This window comes from Cynoglossus semilaevis, chromosome 19 (genome assembly GCF_000523025.1).
Source record: "Cynoglossus semilaevis isolate Cse_v1.0 chromosome 19, Cse_v1.0, whole genome shotgun sequence".
Classification (NCBI taxonomy): Eukaryota; Metazoa; Chordata; class Actinopteri; order Pleuronectiformes; family Cynoglossidae; genus Cynoglossus; species Cynoglossus semilaevis.
In genome coordinates this window covers 6,660,757-6,682,676 of record NC_024325.1, presented here as the reverse complement: position 1 = coordinate 6,682,676, position 21,920 = coordinate 6,660,757, and the positions used below count along the sequence as shown (strand labels likewise).

General features: G+C 39.0%; 2 protein-coding genes across 10 annotated transcripts in view; both read right to left on the bottom strand.

The window, feature by feature from the left end:
* dlg2 (discs, large homolog 2 (Drosophila)) overlaps positions 1-11,509 on the bottom strand; it is a 106,907-nt gene extending 95,398 nt beyond the window's left edge. The window contains exons 1-3 of one of the 3 annotated variants that reach the window (XM_025065564.1): positions 10,728-11,509; positions 9,323-9,454; positions 2,768-2,919 (exon numbers count right to left, since the gene is read on the bottom strand). In XM_025065564.1, the coding sequence (XP_024921332.1) occupies positions 2,768-2,919; positions 9,323-9,454; positions 10,728-10,746 (303 nt within the window). In that variant the 5' untranslated portion in view covers positions 10,747-11,509. The remainder of the gene's footprint in view (positions 1-2,767; positions 2,920-9,322; positions 9,455-10,727) is intronic. The other 2 variants (XM_025065565.1, XM_017041901.2) reach the window with 2 other exon arrangements.
* Positions 11,510-13,353: 1,844 nt separating this feature from the next.
* Positions 13,354-21,920, bottom strand: part of sytl2a (synaptotagmin-like 2a) — a 14,916-nt gene continuing 6,349 nt past the window's right edge. For 2 of the 7 annotated variants that reach the window (XM_008332597.3, XM_017042023.2), the window contains exons 7-19: positions 20,802-21,371; positions 18,294-20,114; positions 17,686-17,784; positions 17,474-17,530; positions 17,165-17,241; positions 16,908-17,012; positions 16,131-16,300; positions 15,896-15,998; positions 15,651-15,812; positions 15,486-15,582; positions 15,304-15,409; positions 14,870-15,075; positions 13,354-14,319 (exon numbers count right to left, since the gene is read on the bottom strand). In XM_008332597.3, coding sequence (XP_008330819.2) covers positions 14,177-14,319; positions 14,870-15,075; positions 15,304-15,409; positions 15,486-15,582; positions 15,651-15,812; positions 15,896-15,998; positions 16,131-16,300; positions 16,908-17,012; positions 17,165-17,241; positions 17,474-17,530; positions 17,686-17,784; positions 18,294-20,114; positions 20,802-21,371 — 3,716 coding nt within the window. In that variant the 3' untranslated portion in view covers positions 13,354-14,176. Of the gene's footprint in view, positions 14,320-14,869; positions 15,076-15,303; positions 15,410-15,485; positions 15,583-15,650; positions 15,813-15,895; positions 15,999-16,130; positions 16,301-16,907; positions 17,013-17,102; positions 17,114-17,164; positions 17,242-17,473; positions 17,531-17,685; positions 17,785-18,293; positions 20,691-20,801; positions 21,372-21,920 lie in introns of those variants that run through there. The other 5 variants (XM_008332598.3, XM_008332599.3, XM_025065928.1 and 2 more) reach the window with 5 other exon arrangements.

Genomic DNA, 21,920 nt, shown 5'->3' with positions numbered 1-21,920 from the left:
TCCTGCTGTTGCTCTGCACTGCTATTTTAAACAGCAAAGACGGTGACAGTGAACGTGTGCCATAACCAGAGCAGTGCTTCAATTACAAAGTTATTCAGTTGTTTTGGTGAGTAAAAAAAATTAAATGAAATTAAAAACTTAGTGGTTTTTACCTGTCCTATGTTAAACACAACTGTTTATTTTTTCGTGTTACAGAAAGTTCAAACCTTGGTCTTGTGATTAATTCCAAATGTCCTGTGATTTCCTGAACTTTAAACTTTAAACTGCATTTTTTGGCACAAATAACAAGTGATCAAATAAATATTCAAAATAGCAGCCTGCAATACATCAAATAAGCCATTTCTATAATGGAACATATATATATATATATATATATATATATTGGTTCTTTGCCACAAATCTCAGGCAGTTATCAAATTCATTAATTGATCATTCTATTATCAAAAATCAAATATCATTCACTATATTTCTGTACTTTCAAATAAACAAAACAGCTTCCTCTTTGAATTTAATATTTAATAAATAGAGAAACAAATCATTAAGTAATATTCATTATTTTAAATAAGGAAGGAAAGTGAACTACCTGTCATTGTGACACAGCACAGCAGACAACCAAATGTGAGCTCTGCTTTTAACCCATCACCAAAGTGAACAGTGGGCAGCTTTAGGTGCCCTGGGAGCAGTGTGTGGGGACGGTGCCATGCTCAGAGCACCTCAGTGGTAACTTGACAGATTGTGGACTTGAGCCTGAAGACTTCCAGACCCAAGTCCACTTCCTTAACCACTAAGCTACGACTGTCCCTAGTGATTATTAGTTCAGGTTTAAGCCTTAGGTAATGGGGGAAAAAAGTAGAAAACAAAAATAAAAAGAAGCAAAAATGTCACTCATCTGTCTGTGTATGTTTAATCCAAACAGTTGTTTTTGACCGACTCCAAGCCCATCAAATTAGATCTGCTATTTTACAAAGAACTGCTTCTACAAACTGTTTTCTTCAATTGCGTGGACAAGCTAAGCTAGCCAATCTGTTTCTCTTTTGTCTGACATTTTTCCTCCTCCTTTCCTTCACAGGTGAGTTCCATCAACTTACTCTCCTCCTACCCTTTGTCCTGATTAGTTTAAACAGGTTTCCCTTTCTGCTTCAAAATAATACAGCACAGTATAAAAAATAAGCATCGACCTGATTTAAAAGAATAAAACATTGATTAAAACAAGTTTTTCTGAGGCCAATGTGGTCAAAGATACACACTACAAAAGTTTTGCAGAACTTGAGAAACAGTTATTGTTTCAGCCGACAACCCTGATGTCAGTCAGAATAGGGACGACTCAGACTTCCCTTCTTTCTGCCTCACAATTCTTAATGCTTTGTGCTGCCTGCCGAATTTAATTAGCAAGTCCAAACAATGTAATCTGTAGACGTGCCTGATGCAGCAGTGTGGGCTGACGCACGACCCACCTCTAATTTCCAGGTGCCATCTCGTCCCACACATTCCACTCAAGTCATGATTACTGTGTATAAAGTATGCACTTATTTTATGTGACAGAGTGACAACATTTCTGTGCACACATCACTGACGGAGACCTGTGTGCTATCGTCAAGTTTATACCTTGGTACAAAGGAAGCCTAATTTAAGCTCAACAACAGCACAGTGCTTGTACGGATTTTCAGAGCGCTTCCATATGGAAACTCCAAATCAAGAAACTGAACAGTAACTGTGGAAAACATGGGGGCAGTGTTGCACAGCACAGATGACATTCATATTGTAAAATTAAAATCTTTAAATAATTTTAAAAATATGTTACCAATAATTTACAAATTGTATTCAATTGGTTGCAGTACAAAAACATTATATTTATTTTATTTTTTTAATTATATCTTATTATACACAATGTGGTGTTAAATCAACTTTCCTTTAAATAAACTCCATTAATCAATTAGACTTTTTTCATTTATTTAATGTGTAGAAAACTGTGTTTTTCTGGAATCTTAGTTTGAGACGATGATCTCAACAGGTGGAATAATTGGTTGTGTCATGCACTCAAGTAGAGGAAAAGGTTTCAGATGGTACAGCAAGACACGCAGTCATTAACATTGATTTCGCCACAAAAGTCTTTGTGGTTTATTAGGCACTAAAAGCATCAGCCACAAAGCCACTGCTAACCAAGCGTAAAAAACCCTAAGCACAACTAGAAAATATTTGCTGTGTTGTTGACTCTCCTCCACATGGACACAAACAACACAAGGTGGAAGAGTGCTCTAAAACAGGCTGTCATAACATCAGGGTTCAGGGTTTTTGACTTTGCTACACTTTTGGATTGCTTGAACTATATATTACACATGTAAGTCTTTTTTAGATTGTATTTTTCTTATATTGAAGGGAAGGTATGTCTTGTGTGTGAATGTGTTAAGTCATAAGAATTGGATTAATGGCATAACGTGTGTTGGACATACAACACACATCAAAAATAATGTAGAAAAACAAAAATAATTCACTGTTTTCTCTCAGATATGGTGCTCTCAACATTTCAAAAGGGTGACCTTTGGTGATGGACGTGGTCTTACAAAAATGTGAACGGAGGATTTTACTTGATGGGCTGCAACAACCTAAATCAACACAGGCATTAATTTTAAAAATGAATCATCAAAGTGGTGTGTTTAACCATTGACCTTCCACACTTGTTCTTTTAAAAATGTCTTCCAAAGGCTGCGGTCACGCACGGACACTGAGTCACTGCAGGTAAGTGTGAGGTGTTGCTGGGTTGACTCACCTCCTCCATAGGACAGGGTGAGTGTGACGGGTCAGAGTTCTGATTAGAAACACTCCTCTCCCACTGGTCCACCATGTGGTTGGCCTCCTCCAGTTTTTGTTCACAACTTTTCTGTGTGTTCAGCAGCGTTGCCTCATAGAACTCCCGAATATCTGTGAAAAAAAAAAAAATACTACATTAATATAGAACTATCTTTTCTTCACACTTACTCATGTTGTTTATTTTAAACTTTCTCTATTAAAGTGGATTCTGTCCTAAACAAACAAACATTTTGTGACTCGGTGGTAATAATAAAAAGCGACTCTCTATATGCTGAAAAACAGATAAGAAAAACAGCTGTATGTTGTTGCAATTTAAAAGAAAACTGCTTTTTAAGGTTACAAAAAACACTGCCAAATTTATGCAAATCCTCAGAAGCTGTTAAACTGCTAGTGTGAAGCATGGTGTGTGTGTGTGTGTGTGTGTGTGTGTAGGACCACATGGTAGAAAAGCATTGGTTATTAGTTTTCCTCGGTAAAGTATCAGAACAAAAAAAAACATGACAATGATGTAACACAAAAAACAATTTTATTTTGTTGTTTTTTTGAAGGTCAGTTCATTAATGGACAAACTAACAGAAAAGCTACAGCACCGCCAACTAAAAGACAACAATTATCAGGGCTTACCTCCTACTCATTGTAAAAACAATAACAGTTTTCAGTATCTTTGAAAACGAGAAACTTTAAATTCAACAAATATGTGGTGAAAAGTTGCCCAGAGTAACGGCCACTGCAGTGAAACCGCCCTGCTCTCTCCGCTCATGTTGCAGCGCTGCAGTCCTGTCAAACACTGAACTGCGTGAGCACCAGATTCCTGCAGGAGAGCCAACAGCTCGCCTAATCCTCGGACACTGACGCTGCCTGTTTCCTTCCGTGCAGACAATGACCTGACACCCTGCTTAGCTGATGTCTGATTCAGCTCGCTCGCTCAGATAATGTGCTTTAGTTTAGACAGCAGTCTTTCCCAACTCTTCCCTTAATGAACCCAACTCTTCTCACTTCTAGACAGAGATGGTCTACATTATATCCTTCACTGGCCCTGTACTAAATGGTCCCTCTATTTTGAGTTCATCCGCTTTCCCAGAGACAGCTGTGGAGGTATTTTAAGGCACAAAGCTATCGTGTGAAAATAATTCTGGAAGTATTAGTGTATATATTTGATCATGCTGGCCGAGGATGCATGGATAAAATTGTCTTCCACCTTAAGTGCTCCAGTTTATCCTTATTGGTGTGATTATCAACCCTGATAAAATTCTACATTCCACTGAAGATGATCTGCAGCAAAATCACATCACTTTGATACATTTCCATGTCAGAAACAACAGTGTGACATCACCACTCGTCTATTCTCAACATACAAAAAAAAAAAAAACCCCAAGGCATATAAAAGTAGAAATATCAGTGTAATCTACAGGTATTATCATTATCTTTACTAGAATGCCAGAGTAGCGAACCTACTCTTATCATCATTTGGACCGGAGCAAAACTTACTTTCAAACTCTGTTCCCTCTTCATCACAATCCTGGTCTAGGACTTAGAGATGCTGATTCCCATCCCTGCAAATTTACACTCTGTAAACAAATGCACCAATTTGAGTTTGCAGTCACACCTCTAGAACAACACTAGACCCTAATGTAAACACACATGGAGACTCAGTGACAAACACCGAGCCACTGTTTTAAAACCAAAGGGAGGCTAAGAGGAGGGATGTCCCTGAATTTGTGACTCTGCCGAAGAAAGACTGTGTATTATTTTTGTGTATTTATCACCATTTTTGTTTTGGGGTTAGAATTTGAATTAAACACAACTGTGAACATCAGAAATGTCAGCTGTTCTAGTCTGTCAAAGAGGTTTAGTGCTCTATACTGAAATCCGACTGTTATTATGTTACATTTCTGGCGTCTTATCTAACATTAAATATTGCACACGTTCCTGCTGTTGCTGTTGTTGTGTGGAGGTAATGTGATTTCTCTCGTCACGTCTCTCCTTATAACTCTCGCATGCTCCTCTCACCCTTTTGGGTTTCCTTGGAAACAGTGCAGTAAATCTGGGGGAATCTGCATCTTCTGTGACACACACAGTGCAGTCCAAAGGCAACTTTTCTCATACATTTATTTTATGAGGGCAAATTCCCACTTATGCAACCAGCGGATACACAATCATGGCGACACAACGTTGATCTACTTTTTTCATGCTTACGTAATGGGTGGGTGGAGTGGGCCGGGGATCACAGTGATGGCTGCTGTATAGTTGCGCTGCACAGGGGAGTGATTATTGCAGCTGTGTCTCCTCCCCAGAGTTAGTCCTCCTCCACACTTACTAAGGTGCCAGCTAATCCTTCTATCTCCCAGCAGACACAAGGTAATAACTATTGCCACCACATGCCCACTCCTCTGGTTCTTATATATATCCTCTGGAATACAATTGTCAGTAACACAGTCAAATCAACTGGGTGAAAACGCATCAAGGCCGTTTTTAAAAGTAAAAGAAAAAATAAGGTTGCAGAGAAAATGTCATAGTCCACCTATTGTTGCTCCAATACACAGCCAATACATATGTTGTCATTTATACACATTGTGGGGAAAGGTTTTCATTTCACCAAAGCACCATGAGCTTAAGAAAACATCTCAGCACCCAGCATGTTCTACGACTGACCAGCCGACTGACATAATGGCCAAATGGATTGCGAAGGACAGTAGATTAATATTGTTGAGGGCTTCACCAATGTTTTCAATGCCAGTCTTGTTGCATTCAACAAGTCGCTATCATGAGGCAAAATTATGAGTAAAATTCCCATTTTGAAATAATTTTTTAGTTATAGTTTTGCATATTTTTTCCATCATTGGATTGGTCACAAATAAATACAGGTGTGAGACATATACAGTACATCTAACTCTGGCACTATACAAAAGTCATATTTAGTATTGCAAATTAGTCTCAGTTACTCAGTATAAATAGTAATCAAGTTACAGCTACCCTGTGATTAATCATGGGTGTGCTTTCCCAGACCTGCTGTGGTCCAGAGTGTTTTGTCAAATGTACAGCAGAAGATGGTTGATGTCACTATTTAGAACCATTAAAGTTTTCAAGTTGTTTGGTTGTTAAAACTAACCATCAAATCAATCCACAGCGAATGAACCACAACCCACAGCATCATATTCATTCCATGCCTACTCACAGCCTTGAGCGGCAGTCTGACACTGTAACATATGGGTGTTGTGTGAGTGTGTGGTTACTGCAGTTTCCTGGGAGGTCAACCATAATACAGGGCTAAAGCGAAGTTCACTGTTAAGGGGTCAGATGAATGTTTACACGTCTAAATGACCTCACCAGTGTGGGTGTAGTGACTTTCAATATACAGTAGTTCTTAGGTTTTTATTAGCTGTTACTGCGGTGGTGATTATGAAGTACATCTGAAGCACAATAGTGAGTAACACACGCCAAAACATTCAGCTGAAGGTTCAACTAAAATTACAGATATTTGATCATACTTGTGAAGTTTTTTTTAAACCTTTCTTTTATTATTTTTAGAAGCAGTAGGAGGCGCAGTAAAGACGCACAAAATATAAAATAACATCGGTGGTCTGGCTCCCTCTGCTGGAGATCTAACATTACATAACATAAGAATTCCAGAGACATTTTTTAAGATATATATAGGAATATAAATAAAATAGAATAGAAAAGAGCAGAACAGAAAGGAAATTGTAGGTAATTTACAGTATATCAAGACATTTTATTATTATACGAAGATAGCCAAACCACTTCTATTTTTGTGTGGCCAAATAAAATATTAAAATGTTGCATTATGTTCTGAAATGATACTAAAATAGAATTTTTCATTGTAAGATTTAGCATCTTTAATATTTAATGTTTGAGGCTGTATTTTCATACGCAGATAGAGTGCAACTGGAACACAACCAAGACTATTTAAAACACAGTGCAAGACCTCAGAATGGATGGTTGATAATCATGAAAAAGTTTTAAATGAATAAATAAATTTAAATGGATATACTGAGAACAGATAGTAGCCTTGCTGAATGCTGTGTTCCTTCACAACCAGATTCTGCAGTCTGATGTTAATTCCCTGTAGTATTATCATTCTGTCTGGGAAAGATTCAATTAACTCTGAGAGTAGATTAGAAAAGATGAAGCCTCCTAGGGGTGACTGTCTAAGGGAACAGAGCACAGACACATGTCTTATTAAAGGGACAGGGCAGCCTTGTGGACATAAATAATGAATGACTTCAACATCTTTGTAGAGCATATTAGGAGACAGTCGGACAATCAGGAACCTGAGAAAATCTGCCTGAGCCCGTTCACTCAGATAAATGCACAGCTAAATGATGTTTATTGTTGATGTTATTGTTATATGTTGTTTTAGCCTAGAATACACCAATCTTTACACAATATAACAATCACAACTGTAGAAGTAATACCCGTCAACAATAGAAGGCAAAACCTCTTATTGTGTAAAGAATATCCGTTCAAAACCCCCAGAACACACACACGTTAACACAAAAATAAAAACAGAATTCTCGGTTATTAAAAAGAAGAGAAAAGAGGATTCATAGTGCTAAACACATCACAATAGACTGTGAAATGAGGTCAACAAACTGCTACACAGCTGTGCAGCCTCCACTGTGTCTGAGCTGCTTCGTGATTGGTCAATTCCAAACATCGACTGTGGGACAAGTTTCTCAAAAGCTGCGAACAGAGTGAGGAGTAGAGGCATAAATTCAGCTCTGTCTACAAACTTCCATTATATTGTGTTAAAATCCTCATATGGAAGTAGTGATTTGTATTGCCACTAATATTGCCAACACCAGCTTTAAATGCTCTGACATTCAATATCGACATTCACTTCATTTGTATGAATGATATTTGAGCATCTAAACAGAGACAGGAACTCTCTCCGTCTACAGAACCAGAACATTAGTCAGGACATAAAATATGACACTCAGCAACATTTACTGTAAATTTAGTCAGAACAGATAACACAGTGTTTTTTTGCAATATATGTTTGTCAAGTTAGTCAAGGGATACTGGACATTAAATATAACCGACAACCGTCTTCACAGTGTCACAAATATTGTTGACTATCAGTCATGTGAATCAGAAGGATTGAGTCAGGAGCAGATCAGTAAGTCAGGAGTAGCGGGGATGATGAATGGGGTAATCCACATGTAGATCCACTCTGCAGTGGTGGGGTTTAGCTGGGGAAGCCATGGCAATGGACAGATTAGACAGCACCTAATGCTTTGTAAGATGATTACATCTATTTCAGGAGGTATTTATTCAATTCTAGAGTTTGTTGTGAATTCTACAGACCTATTGTCCCCATCACTGCTGAGTGAAGCGGTGAACCGTTTCTGGTGATGAAACGAATAAATAGCAAAGAAAAGTCTCCCCACAGCAAAGTCACGTGACTGCTGTTCATCATAGCCGGAGCTCTCTGAACGACACAAGTTTAATAAAAGCATCAATCTTTGGTCAGTATTAGTTTGTGATGACAGGTTGTGAAATCAAATTCTGCACGCCATCACAGTGCAAGATTCCTTGGACACATCTGCTAGGAAATATTACATAAGCATTCAAATGTACTGAAAGATTAGATATTTCAACATAATCCAAACATTAACTAAATGTTGCGAAACGGTTGGTCAACACAATGGTGTGGCTGTGTATCAAGTGACCTTGAGCTGGACTATATCCCCTTCAAATACCAGAACAGGACATGGAGATTAAGTGACAGATTATTGTATAATGTGGTAGCTAAAAAAGTAGAACTATATATTAAATTAAAAATATTACAAAACACAGGTTATGTCACACAAACAGGGACTTAAGGAAAACAGTCTCCGTTTGACCTAACAAATATGAAATATACAAATTTGATGAATCAGCTGAATTCATGTCTTGCTCCACTGCATGGTTTGGGTTGGTTTTTTTTCTATTCTAAATGCACATAGAGGAAATGGTTGGAGCTCTTAGCATCATGCAGATCATGAGGTCAGCCCACACGCCTGGACACGGCTCAACCACTGTCTGCCAGTGCACTCTACTTCTGACCTGTAACATTGCACTTTATGAGCAGGGTGAAACATGTCCTGGTCTCAGATGGACAGACAATTGCTGCTGAGTGGTTGGACACAGTGCATTAACAGTACTGCATCTACAGTACATACTAGAGAGACACACACACAAATCTATTGCCTACAGAAAACTGAAGAGAAGTGTTTGAGTTTTAGATACATGTAACAGTACACTATGAATGTTAAAATAAACTTTAGACAATAAAACTGACTGTATGTGGGCACATTAATATACAGTATGGGGTAAATTAGTTACTTAATTTACATTCCCCAATATATTAGGAATTTGTATATCTCCACAGAAAACCCTCAGTTGACAGGGGTTAATGTTTTATGAAACCAAAATGTTATTTTAGTCCATATGAATCAAGCATGTAGAAAGTTAATCACCACTTGCTGAAGATGAGTTATTGGTCACTACTTACCCAGAAGGGCTTCAAACAGGTTGCTTTTGAAAATGTCCATCACTCTCTGAATGGCAGTTTTCAGCTGCTGCTCCTCTGGATTTTTCAGTTTAACGCAGTACTCCTCTAAAAGTCCCAAAGCTCGAGCTGTGTCTGTCAACCACAGGGAAATAATACCCAGAACTTTACTTTAGTTCTTCTACAAAAAAATAAAAAAATAATCCTAGCCAAGTTATCGTGAGTGTTACCAGTCCATCCCAGCATACAAACAGCACACAGGCCCTGACTGAATGCTTTGGCTATAATGTAATGTATCATAATTGTTACATAGAAGGTTGTTGGTCTGAGGCTACCCTATTTGTGACCACTACACTGGTTACAGAGCAACAAGCAAATAAAACTAATGCAAATAATTGAATGTATCGTATTAAATTTTGATCAGACATCTCAAAGATTGTTTTTATTTGACCAGCAATCTAGATTTTGTTCAAAGTTTTTAAATGTCCAATTATGATGAGTTAATTCCTTCTTTAAGGCCTGCTTTACAAGCACAGATGAGAACATCAACATTTGTGTTCTCTTTTGAACAGTTACTATCAGAATGTGGTCAGATTCTGTGGTTGTTGTGCACCTAATGGTCTATTGTGGTTCTTTCGTGAGTTCACACAGATTTTTCCTCATAACCCTTTTAAAAAAATATTATCCTTGGTTTTCAATGTCTGATCTGTACATATTTCTAAATAAAGTTTGAAGGAATTTCCTGTAAACGAAGAGTCATGTACTATAAAACCCAAACAGTAAACTCTACTGTTTACATTGGCAGGACCCCAGCCTTCTGTCTGAATTGCTTGTCTGGTTTTTCCATTGCATTTCTGGGTGGAAATACTTGTATTCACTGCTACAAAAATTGTTGTAGCATAATTAGCTTAACCTAGCCAACATGACTACTGTAATTAACTGTAATTTGTGTTTTGTACTTTGTCTGATATTTTAAAACATTTCTGGTTGATGTTGTTAAACAATTAAACAATTGTTGGACATGTACAGCTCCGCAGAAGAATAGAGCTGAACGAACCTAAACTAGCCCCTAAAATCTCCATGCCTGAGATGCATTCTGTTTATATAGTGGTACTTCCTTGTGGGTACCTCTAATTATGTTACATATTCATGTGAAAAGATGATTTGATGTAGATTCAGGATTACATCTACATCAAATAGGATTACCAGGATTCAAAACCAATGAATCAGAGTATTACAAATGCTATCCCTGCAGGATAGGAAGTTTAGGGTTTACAAAAATCAAATAACACATATTTTCCTTTAACTTTACATTGCTCTATCAACTTCTCCAACTAACCAAAATATTTTTGCACATAGAACTATAGAACTTTTTCCAAATCACTGCTGGAAACTTATAGCAACTCACCTTTTTTTCTGATAGGCATGGCTGACTCAGTGTGCGTCTGACTCCGGTTATTGCTACAGTTCAGCCTTCAGTCCATGATAAAAAAAAAAATCTTTGAAAAATATAAGAGCAGAAGATCATTTCGAGAAGTCCAGTGTATAAATGACTCAACAAGCCATGAAGGATACTGTACAGGATTTGTGTCCAGATGTTGGTGTATTATGTTTTCCAGTGCAAAGAAGCAACTATTATCCACAGATGCCTCAGATAAAGTCTTCTGTACTCCTGCATGTAAAGAAGGGAAGCTCCGTTTGAACAGTAAATGCATATAAGGTCTGGGTCCACTTCACGAACACATCCACTGGCTGAAGAGATGTCAGACCACAGAAGTGCCTTGTCATGACTGACTCAGTGCTGGTCCAACACGGCTGGACACACACCGAGTCTTTCTTCCCTTCTTCCGGTCCTGTGTGTGTTCAGAGACAGTCTGAGTGTTTAGCCCAGGTGTCGGCACTCCCTCCCTGGTCCACAGAGCCCTGCAGCTGGGGTGATGTGCCACTGCTGGGTCGAACCTGTGTCTGAGGAGCTGGTCTTCATCCCCTTGCAGTGTGTTTCTAAAGTTTTCAACACACTGTTTTTTTTTTCATATAAAACAGATGTTAAGTGTGTGGCTTTTTTGTATTTACTACAAAAAAAAGAACCCAAGAAAACGTCACAGTCACGTCAGACTTACTGAGTGGAAGTTGGGAGTGATGGAGGAATGTGTGTGAAAGAGAGAGAGAGAAGAGAGAGAGAGAGAGAGAGAGAGAGAGAGAGAGAGAGAGAGAGAGAGAGAGAGGTGGGGGGCAGGCGGTAAATGACAAATCATGCAATGAAAACAAAGGCCTTTTTACACTGCCTGGCCATTTTAATCTTTAAAGCACAGATTAAAAAATACAATAGTCTTCAATAGTTCATTAGTCAGCTAGCATCCATGCTACATCAGCAACCACTGCTGGTGCCAAGTGAAATTATGCTCTCCCTCCAGTGCGACGCCTCCTGCCTGGCTGTAGCAGAGAATACCTGCCTGCCAACTGTGGCAGTCAACGTATGGCTCTCAATGACTCCATGTATTTTCATCATATTCCACAAACTGGTGCAAGTGCATGTAGAATAAAGTCTCCTGACAGACGAGCGCCGTCCTTGGAGCAGCCACATCTCCTCATAGTTTCTCCAGGTGCTGTGCCGTAGCGTTAGCCATACTAACTGACAGCCGCCTCACCAACAGTTTGAAGCGGCGCCAACAAGCTTACCGCAGCAAACGGAACCTCTTCCGTTAAGGTCTTTCAAAATAAGACAACTGACTTTCCTCGTCGTTTTGAACCTCTCACTGCACAGTTATTTTTACTACTTTTTGTTGCCTTTACCTATAACTGCAAAAGCAAAGACATTAAATCTATTCTCTATTTCTACGCGTCCCATATCAAAATTGATGCTTATAAATTGAAGGGGTCTAAACGTCTGACCTCGGTGCCAAACACAGCAAACTTGACGCAGCTGTTGAACTTACCTTAGCAACGCAGAGGCTGTGAACTGGTTAGCTGGTTACTGCGTCGATTGACAAGCAGCATCAGCCAATCGGAGTGTGGGATTTTTTGTCGCATCCGGGCAAAGTAACCAATGGGAAAGCTTCAGACCTGTGTAAAGGTGAGACATGAAACTCTGCAGCATTGAATGTAAAGTGGTAATACAAAAATTAAAAATCATAATCACGTACCATTGAGGCAACTTTTAAAAAATTGCAGAATTATTAATATTTAAGAATTAAGAATAACAAATGTCTATGTCATATGTGATGTTTTATGTTGTTAGTACTGCTGATAGACAAACAAGTAAAATTACAAATACTGAAAGGACAAACAACATAATTTCTCCTGGTGTTTGCAAATGTAATTTCAAAACAAATAGCTGGTAGAAATGCAGCTTTTGTCATTGTTACTATTTCACGTAAACCCAGTCACAAAACCACAACATCTCACAAAAAGAATAACACATATAAACATACAAATAAAAAACGTGAATTTAAAGTTAATATTGATTATCACCTTAGTAACTGTTGAATTACAAATAGATCCTTGTCACTTGGAAATTTAAGCTTAAATGAAAAACACAGTCTCTGTCAATTAACACAACATCAAATAATTGCTGCGATGCAGTAAAATTACTGCGGGGCTAAATTAAAAGGCACAACATTGTAGTCTGTGTCTGATCAAAAATGTGTAATCCGTACAAACATCTGACGGTAAATCTACTGTAATTTAAAAAGTCACGTGTCCAACCTACATTTTATCTAATCTCTCCAAGTTTGTGTTTTAAGAATAAGGTCGTACGAGGTCATGACAGTGTTCTTGTTTACAGCTGACACTATTGTTTGCTGCCCCATGCTGAGAAACAGATTGTATAAGTTGGCAGTGGCTCTGTGAAAACAACAACAGAAGGTCCACCTATAAATTGCTGTTGACACAAAAGTACAAAGTCATATTTTTATCGCACCAACGGAAGCAGCAGTGGATTAGAAGCTAAGTGAATGACGTACAGTCTTTTATTTATTTTTATTTTTTTACAGTTTAACTGTAAAATGAACATTAACTGTAATGCCTGTCAGGTTACGATGACAGAACCTCTCAGTTTACAGAAGATCTCGCTTTTTGTAATAAAAGGTGAGCAGACAGTCAGGAACTTGGTCACACGATGTTTGTTTAGTTTTCTTAAATTATAGGCATAACATTTTTATGTTTATGTCACACCTTATAGGTAGAGGAAAGGAAGAGGATTTAATTTCTTTTTCTCTCTCTCTCTCTCTCTGCGGGCAGCCATGTTTCCACTGAGTGTGCACCTGCATGTTCCTGCTGCTTCTCCACGTCACAGAGCACAGTCAGCTGTACATGAAATGCTGACCGTGTACTGCTACATCATACAATGAAATCACAAAATAACTGACCTACCCCTTTAAAACATCATCATAAACCAAGGCTGAAGAACAGTAAGGTCATCTTTGAGGGGAAATGTATAAATTGGAGGTTAAATGAACACAAAAAGGATTTAAAGTTAAAAATTACTACCATAGGCTTTAACATGTATGTATTATTTATTTATTGACAAGTGCTAGGAATATTATTTGCATTTTATGATAGAATTATGTACACATTACAAATGCTCAAATTAAAATATATGTTGGAATCAAAACTAGTTGCCTGTCTACGTCTTGAATTGTGTCATCTGCTTTATCTCTTGTCAATCATGAAACATAAAAAAATTATAGTTTAAATTTTACTAGGCAGTTTGGATTATACAAACTTATACAGTAACCATCAGTCGTACACAGTTACATGGGGCTTATTTACAGTTGCTGCTTCTATTCCATTCCAGATATAGCTCCCATCTTCTTGGCCACTTTCAGTTTCCTCTCCTTCCTCTGTCTGTTCCTACTTTCATATGCACTTTGCAATCCCAAACATCCTCAGGGGCAAGAGATCCTCCACCCATTCACCATCAGACTCTAACATCCTCTGCCATAAATTAGCTTCAGCTGCTGTCGAGTCCATCCAGATCGCATTCAACCCATAACTCTTCCCTGCACAGACAAACACACCAGAGTTATTTTCTTATTCATTGAAACATAAATCAAGGCTGAGAAAAACAAGGGCCGAGGGCTGCTGCATGAGGACAAACATTTGCTTGGGAACAATATACAGTATGTGAAATAATAATAAGCAGATAGCAGGTTTTTTGAACAACAGGATTGGAATCTTAGCCTCAGCCACGCCGTAATCTATACCTGAACACATGGATTTCATTCAGGCGCAGAAAAAAACAATTCTTAAACAGACCTTAAAAAAAGATAAAAGAATCTGAATTATCAGAGTTTCATGCCTTAAGAATATGTTTTGCATAAATATGCTACCCTTAGAAAACCTTGTGGACTGCGGTGGAGGAAGTGAGAGGTTTACACAATAACGTTTATTGTTTATTGTAGTTTTAGTTTTTAGTAGGAAATTGTTGACTGACAGTGAGAATACACATAGTAATTGTATCTTTTGTTAAAATCTGTTTCATTAGTATAATTATATTCGTTTTACCCTCAGGTGAAGACATATTGGACAGTAGGTAAAACTGAGTCTCACCTGTCCCCAGGCCAAGGCGCAGACCGCCTATGAATTGACTGTTCAGTCGGTCATGATCCCACACTGTGATCTCCACACAGGCCTCTCTGAGGTCCTCTGACCGAAAACCGTCGTACACCATGGTGTGGTTGAACATAGGGTTCGCCGTCCTCTTCACCACGCGTGTCTTCTGCCGGCTTTTCTTGCTGGTGTCAGGCAGAACAGTGCTGCATACGAGCAGGGGAGACGCAGATTGGGACGTTGTTAGGACTTCAATAGTCAAAGTAGATTTTAAGAGTGTGTCGTAACATGACTCATTATTGTCATAGATTTTATTTTTGATTGATATGCACTTTTTTCTGAATATTATTTAATTCAACATATATTCTTTATTTATTTCCTTTATTGACAAGAATCTTTTGAGACACGGCCAGATAGCGTGCAAATGTTTTTACCATTTAACAAAGGCGTTGATAACCACTCCTCTGGCTGCGGGGAGATCCTTGCAGTCTTTCACCCAGATCTGCACTTCTCCGGTCTCTGTTCTAGTGATACTCTTACCTGTGGGAGCAGTCAAACCCCAATCAGTGAAATATAGAGCAGAAAACTGACAGAGAATATAGATTTTTCAGCTCACTGTGTGACGTCTGTGGCAGAAATCTCAAGGCCACTCGCATACGTCCTCTGCTGTTCCTCAGACGTGAAGGAGACCCCGCTGGGGTTAGTGCTGACACCTGAACAGTAAGGAGAGGAGGTGAGTAAATGTCATGACAATCTTTTGCTGTAGAAAAGACAGCCTTACCCTGGATTTTAACATGTATTCATTAATACGGGTGTTGTTGAAGTCCCACTCTGACAGATCCAGCTCCACCTCACCCAGAAAACTGTTCCGTCCAAATGTGTCGTTGTGCCAAACAGAGACGTTTAAATTTTGTGTTTTTAACACCTCCTTGTTGACTTTAAACTGTGAAAAGAGAGGGAAATTCCAAAGTTGGTGAATGTCGTTAAATATAGGAAGGGAGATGAATTTCAAAACAAAATCCTTACCCGGAGAACTTCATTGTATTCAGGATTAAAAGTTTTCTTTTTAACTGTGGTTTTTTTCTTTCCTAGATCTGTTTTTTCAGGCAGCAGATAGCATTTCACATACCTATAAAACAGACAGGGTACATATTTTAATGGACTGAAGTATTAAGTATTAAGTATTAAGTATTTGATGACATTGACAATATAAAGGCAAAAGTTTATCACAAAAGTGTTGATATGTAATGTATTCACTCACGGATCGGTGCGACTCTTCTTGGTGTCGCCCACGGCCAGGTCCTGGCAGTGCACCACGAAGATGTGAAATTCTCCCAGTTTCTGGATGTAGCTCATAGCAAACTGGATGTTTCCTTGGACCTCGATGTCACCGTAGTCTGTCGGGTAGATGCTGCTCATGCTGCCGCTCACCTGATATTATATTATAATCTTTTTTTTTTTCTCTGCTTTTAACAAATTTCATTGTCATGCTCATTTTCCATATTTGGATCAAATCAGTGATCAATAACAACCACAAACATTAAGAAATGCTTTAACCACAATTCAATTATATTTACGTTACTTTGCCTTAAGCCTTAATACTGATTTACAATGCATGTAGCCCAGGATATCGGGCATTTTGATGTTTGATGTGAAAACGATAACATTCAGCATAACAACTGAATAGAAATTAAATATTGGACAGACCTTGCAATTCCTATTGAATGTTTTCTCGACACATAGTTCACTCCTTTCTTAAGGGGTCGCCAAAGCACATAGTCTAACTCATTATTACCATGACCATTTTCTCCTTCACTTCCCCCTCCTATGTTTGTTTCTTTGACCTTTCTCCCATGTCTGAGCTCACTATATATATATACATATATATATATATATATATATACATATATATATATATACATATATATATTTACCTTACTTTCTTGTACTACTAACAAATTACCTAAACATGTACTGTACATGTCATTTTAATCCTCAACATACACCAAATGAGGTAGAAAACCACATGTGTACGTACAGACGACATGGATGCCATTCCTGAGGACAGACTGATGTTTGATGTGGAGCTCCCTGTGTTTCTCCTACATTCAATGGTCGTCTCAGAGGGGCTGTCGCTGTCCACCTGATCAAGTGCACGAAAGCATAATTACATCACACTACAAACACGAGCACCCTGAATGCATTAGTGACCGCAGTGTAAAAAATGTATCACCTGACGTAATAGATTGAACAGCAGATATCACAAAGTCAGTTTACACAGTCATGGAGGTTTACCTCATCCTGGAGCACAGGCACTGACACACTGGTTTTCAGCTGCTTGGAGAAGGAGGCTGATGGTGAAAGGGAAGAAACTGGAGAAAGACACGACTGTTACTGTCCAACATGACTGTAAAACTGAATCTTCTGAACTGCTTACTGCATGTTGATAGTTAATATAGCATAGGTAGGGGCCAGAAAATGTTACTCTTAATGTTGATAAGAGGACTATTTAACTGACTTTTATCTGTAATAAAACATCAGTGCAGTTAAAGAGGTTTTAGTCCATAATTTAAAGAAATGTTAAAAAATAAATAATATTTTTACCATCATCCACACTCAAATTAATTTGTCCTCTTGAGTCCTGTCTTCTACTCTCTTCACCTAAGGACATATAAAACAGCATCAACAGTTGCATAAATAAAATTATGACATAGTTTTTACGTTATAATTAAACATTAACATTATTGAAATATTGTATATTTTCTGCAGGGCTAAGCCTGAACCCCAGGATCTGAACTGTGAAGCTGTACTATTACTTTGTTGTGAGGAGAGGTCCTCAAGGCTTTTGGATGTAGACATTCTTGAAGACAGTCGTCTCAAGGCAGACACTATGGAGGTTGGACTGTCATCGTGACCTGCCACAAATAGAAAACAGTTAGCTGTGGAACTTTGACTTAAAATCAGATTTGACTGTAAGCTGGTCGCTTATCATTAAGATAAAAACACAAATCACACATGTAATGAAAGAACTGTAAACAAACAGAAATAATTTGAATGCTAATCATTAAAGTTCAGCTTTAATATACTGATACTTCTGAAAAAATATATCTGCTCCACTCGTCAGTTAAAACATCAGCAACATTTTTGTTTTCTACTGATTTTTACGTTTGTTTTTAAATGATTTTTATCTGCTGGAGAGGAAACACAAAAACATTGGTCAGTCAACAAACACAACAACATGCAGATATGACGATTTTTTTAAATCACGATTTGGTCAGTCCAGATGAACGATAAATCAGACACAGGGTGATGTTAGTTTGTTAGTTTTCGATGATTTTTGTGAAGAAAATCATCAACGACGAAGACATCTCTGTGTTTTTGTTATTTTCTTGATGACAAAGGGAGGGAGAAATCAAAATCTCACTGCCTGAACTTGCCCAAGACAGCAACCAGGTTCTGGTTGTGGTTTCCTGGCTGGAGTTTCCATCGTTCTTATGAGCAACCCAGGAAGTTGTGCGTCTGGGTTGATTACTCATGGTTGGGCTGTCGCTCAGGTTTTCCACACAGTCTCTGACATCATTCTGCAGTCTGTGTGATTCAAATTTCTCTTGGTGAAAAGCAGGGGCAAAAGCCGTCTCCTGCGGGCCAAGGAAGTGCTGATAATCCTGAGTGATGAAAGATCTGGCAAGAGATGTCAGGCTCCCTGCTTTCTTCACTGAAGCTGCTTTAGGTTTTGGTGAACTGGATGGACTTGCATTACTTTGCAACTTTTTCACATTATGAAAGTGGTGACCTCTGACCTCTGGATGTAGATGTGGGGGATGTGGGGTGAAGTCTGGACTGCACTTTGTTTTGGTTTGCTTTGCTCCATGCGTGGGGCTTCTTCCCTGTCCTTCCATCGTTGGTGTTGACCTCACCTGTTGCTGAGGGTCAATGTCAATTGGAAACGTTTTTAAAGGAGAACCCTCCAGCTTGGATGGCTTTGGACTGGAAGATTCTCGAGGTAAAACCCTTGGGTGGCAGGTCTTAGATGGGCTTTTTCGGACTTCATCATCCTGGTCTTTTAATTTAGGCACTCTGAATTTACTGGGGCTCGGGGATTTGGCTTTGGACACTTTTTCTGCCTTGATTCTGCTCACAGGACTAGAAGTACTCCGCGATCTTTTCGGACTTTGAGTGACAAAACCTTTCCCTGACACTCTCATGGATGTAGACACCGCAGACTTGTCCACCATCTTCCTATTATCGCAGGATGTTTTTACATCAGACCGTGAAGAAATTGCTTTCTTTCCAGGAGATAAGGTACTTGAGGTTTCCTTTTTTCTCACAGTGGGTATTCTGGAGCTAGAATTTTCAGATTCCCAGAAATGTTTCAGTTCACTGATGTTTGCTGGTCGATCCTCTGACGGACTGGAACAAGACTGTTGAAGAATAGAGGATGAAGCTGCATCCTGATGCTCTTGGTCACTAACAGGTACAGAGGAAGATACATGTGTGATTATAGTTTCCTTTGACTCCAGCACTGTGAGGAGGTCGTCTGCCTCTTCATATATGAGGACTGGGTTAGCTCTGTACGTATCTCCATCTTTTGATGAAGAATCACATACAGTCTGTGAAGACAGGGTTGTGGTTATGGTTGTTTTGTTATCAACTGAAGTGATGTTTGTCTGAAGGCCCTGAGGAACTTCTCTCCCTTTCTTGGAGATGTCTTCTTGCTTGGCTTCCTCTTGGGATTCGTCTTCTGTGACTTCCTGTTGAGCACCAGCCTCCATTGCTTCTATAAATGTAGTTTTCTGGAGGGCTGTGAGCGGTAACATTCTGACCTCAGCCTTCTCATGATAATTAGCTTCATGTTGGACAGTGGCAGGTTTGGCTGCATTTGTATCGGCAGCATCTGAGTTGGAAATCTGAGTTTGACCAGGTTTCTTCTGTTTCTCCTCTTCTTTCTGTACAGTTGGCTTTTTCTCTTTCTGTCTTCTGAAAATCCCAAACAGCTTCTTTCTCAGCCTCGGTGAAAGGGCGTGAAGGGATAAACTGTCCAAGCTGATCACAGTGGGCGGCCTTACTTCTGAGCCAACCTCAACACCATCGTCAAGTCCAACGGGCTCGTCTGTGGTGTTAGCTTGAGAGGAACAGTCTTTGTCAGACTCTGTCTTCAGCTGGATAAGCTTACCTGGCTCATGCTCAGCAGTCAGTGTAGAACCTGCAGGGCTGAGGAGCTCCAAATGAGAGGGCTCAGAGACATCTGCAAAGACAGTAACCAGCTGTTGGATCACTAATGTCAATGAAACTTTCAATACTGCTGCTACAGTTTAGGCATGGAATTAAAGAAATATTATTTGCAACATGGTGTGTTATTTTGAAAGTAGAAAATGTGCAAAATGATGTGGTTCAGTCACACTTGTGATACATAAGTGTCTAAAAGTCTTTCACATCTGTATATACTGCTACAGAGGAGACTGTTTTATATACATAAAAAACTTAGTTTGCATAGCTACACAGCAATTAGCATTAGCTATTTTTCCTTATTGCTATATCTCACAAAAATCTAGACAGAATGTTCCACAGAAAATAAATTCTACTTTTTGCATTTTTTAGTCATCAACAATTCAGACACAAACGTTCTTTGTAATGTATCCAGGGATGTAAAACTAGTGTTTGAAAACCAATGTAGAAAAACTCAGTGAGACATCCTAAGATAACATTAACATCAGAAAATTTGTCAAACTGATTCTTCCTTATTTTCTTCTACACATGTATTTTTCATGGTGTACATGCATCAGTCAAAAGTACATGCAATAATGAATATAGTGTGCGTATGAGTACATGCAAAGGCAGAATACACAAGCATGTTAGTAATATTGTAATGGTTTACATTAACATTCTAATTGAAGTAACGTCAAATGGTGATTTGGTGTTGATTTGAACTCACTGCTGTTATGAGCCTTACCACCGTGACCATTGTTTGATCCATCCTCTCGCTGTACCAGTCTGGCTTTGTTTTGGCAGCCACCATCCTCTTCCTGTGAACCCACTCCACTCTGGCTGGGTATTGTATTTCTCGTGCCAGTAGCAGCGCTGCCACCGTTCTCAAGGTCACAGTTATTCAGATGGTTATTTTCCATCTCAGGGGGAGCGTTGGCATTGTTGTCCAGCAAACTGTGATCTCCGAGCTCTCTGCCATTCTGTCTCTCCACCGTGCTCTGCCTGACCATGGAGTTGAACCTCACCTGCTTCTTGTCTATCCACATCTCAGTGGGAGAATCCAGGTCCAGATCGGAGGCTGAAGTATCCATGGAGCTGGAAGTGGACCACTGCTTGAGGATTCCCCGCAAAGCAACGCCATTGTTCTGTCTGACTTCTGAACCATTTAATTCTACTAAAGAGTCTTGACTGTTGCTGCTCACTGCATTGCTTTCAGGTGCATTCTGGGAGGCCAGACATGCATCCTGTCTAAGGTTTTCAACGTGAGAAAGCGAGCGGTCAAATGATGGTAAAGGCTCTAGGAGGAAAACAAACAAATAAACACTGTTTCAGTGAACAGGGCAATAACTTTAACAACCCCACTAACTAAAAAAAAGTGTTTCTTCAAAAAGACTCCTCCTTAAATTCTTAAAGTTTATCTTATAGTAATTCTGTATGATAATCATAAACAAGTAAAAAAAAAAAACTGGACTGCAGGCAGGCCAGTCACTCCCTTGGCCTTGTATTATCCTACAAAAAGTCCATGTGGTGAGATCTATCTATCTCTAGCACAGCCTCTCGTCACTGCACAGTGCAGGTTTCTTCCTTTCATGTAGTTCTCATCATAACACTGTCTTTGCAGTTACTGGGAAAAATATCCAGCAGTCACAAGTCATGCAGCAGAGATTAAGGTTTTGGAATGTATTTCCCTGTAATTCTCTCCATCCTAGTCTGGCCCACTCGTGTTTTTGGACTTCCATTCATGTTGACAACACGTGGGGAAAACCATGGAAGCAGATCTTTTCATACCAGCGTTAATACAGATGAGGTGGATTTATGTCTGTATATGATGTTAGTAATGAAGGCC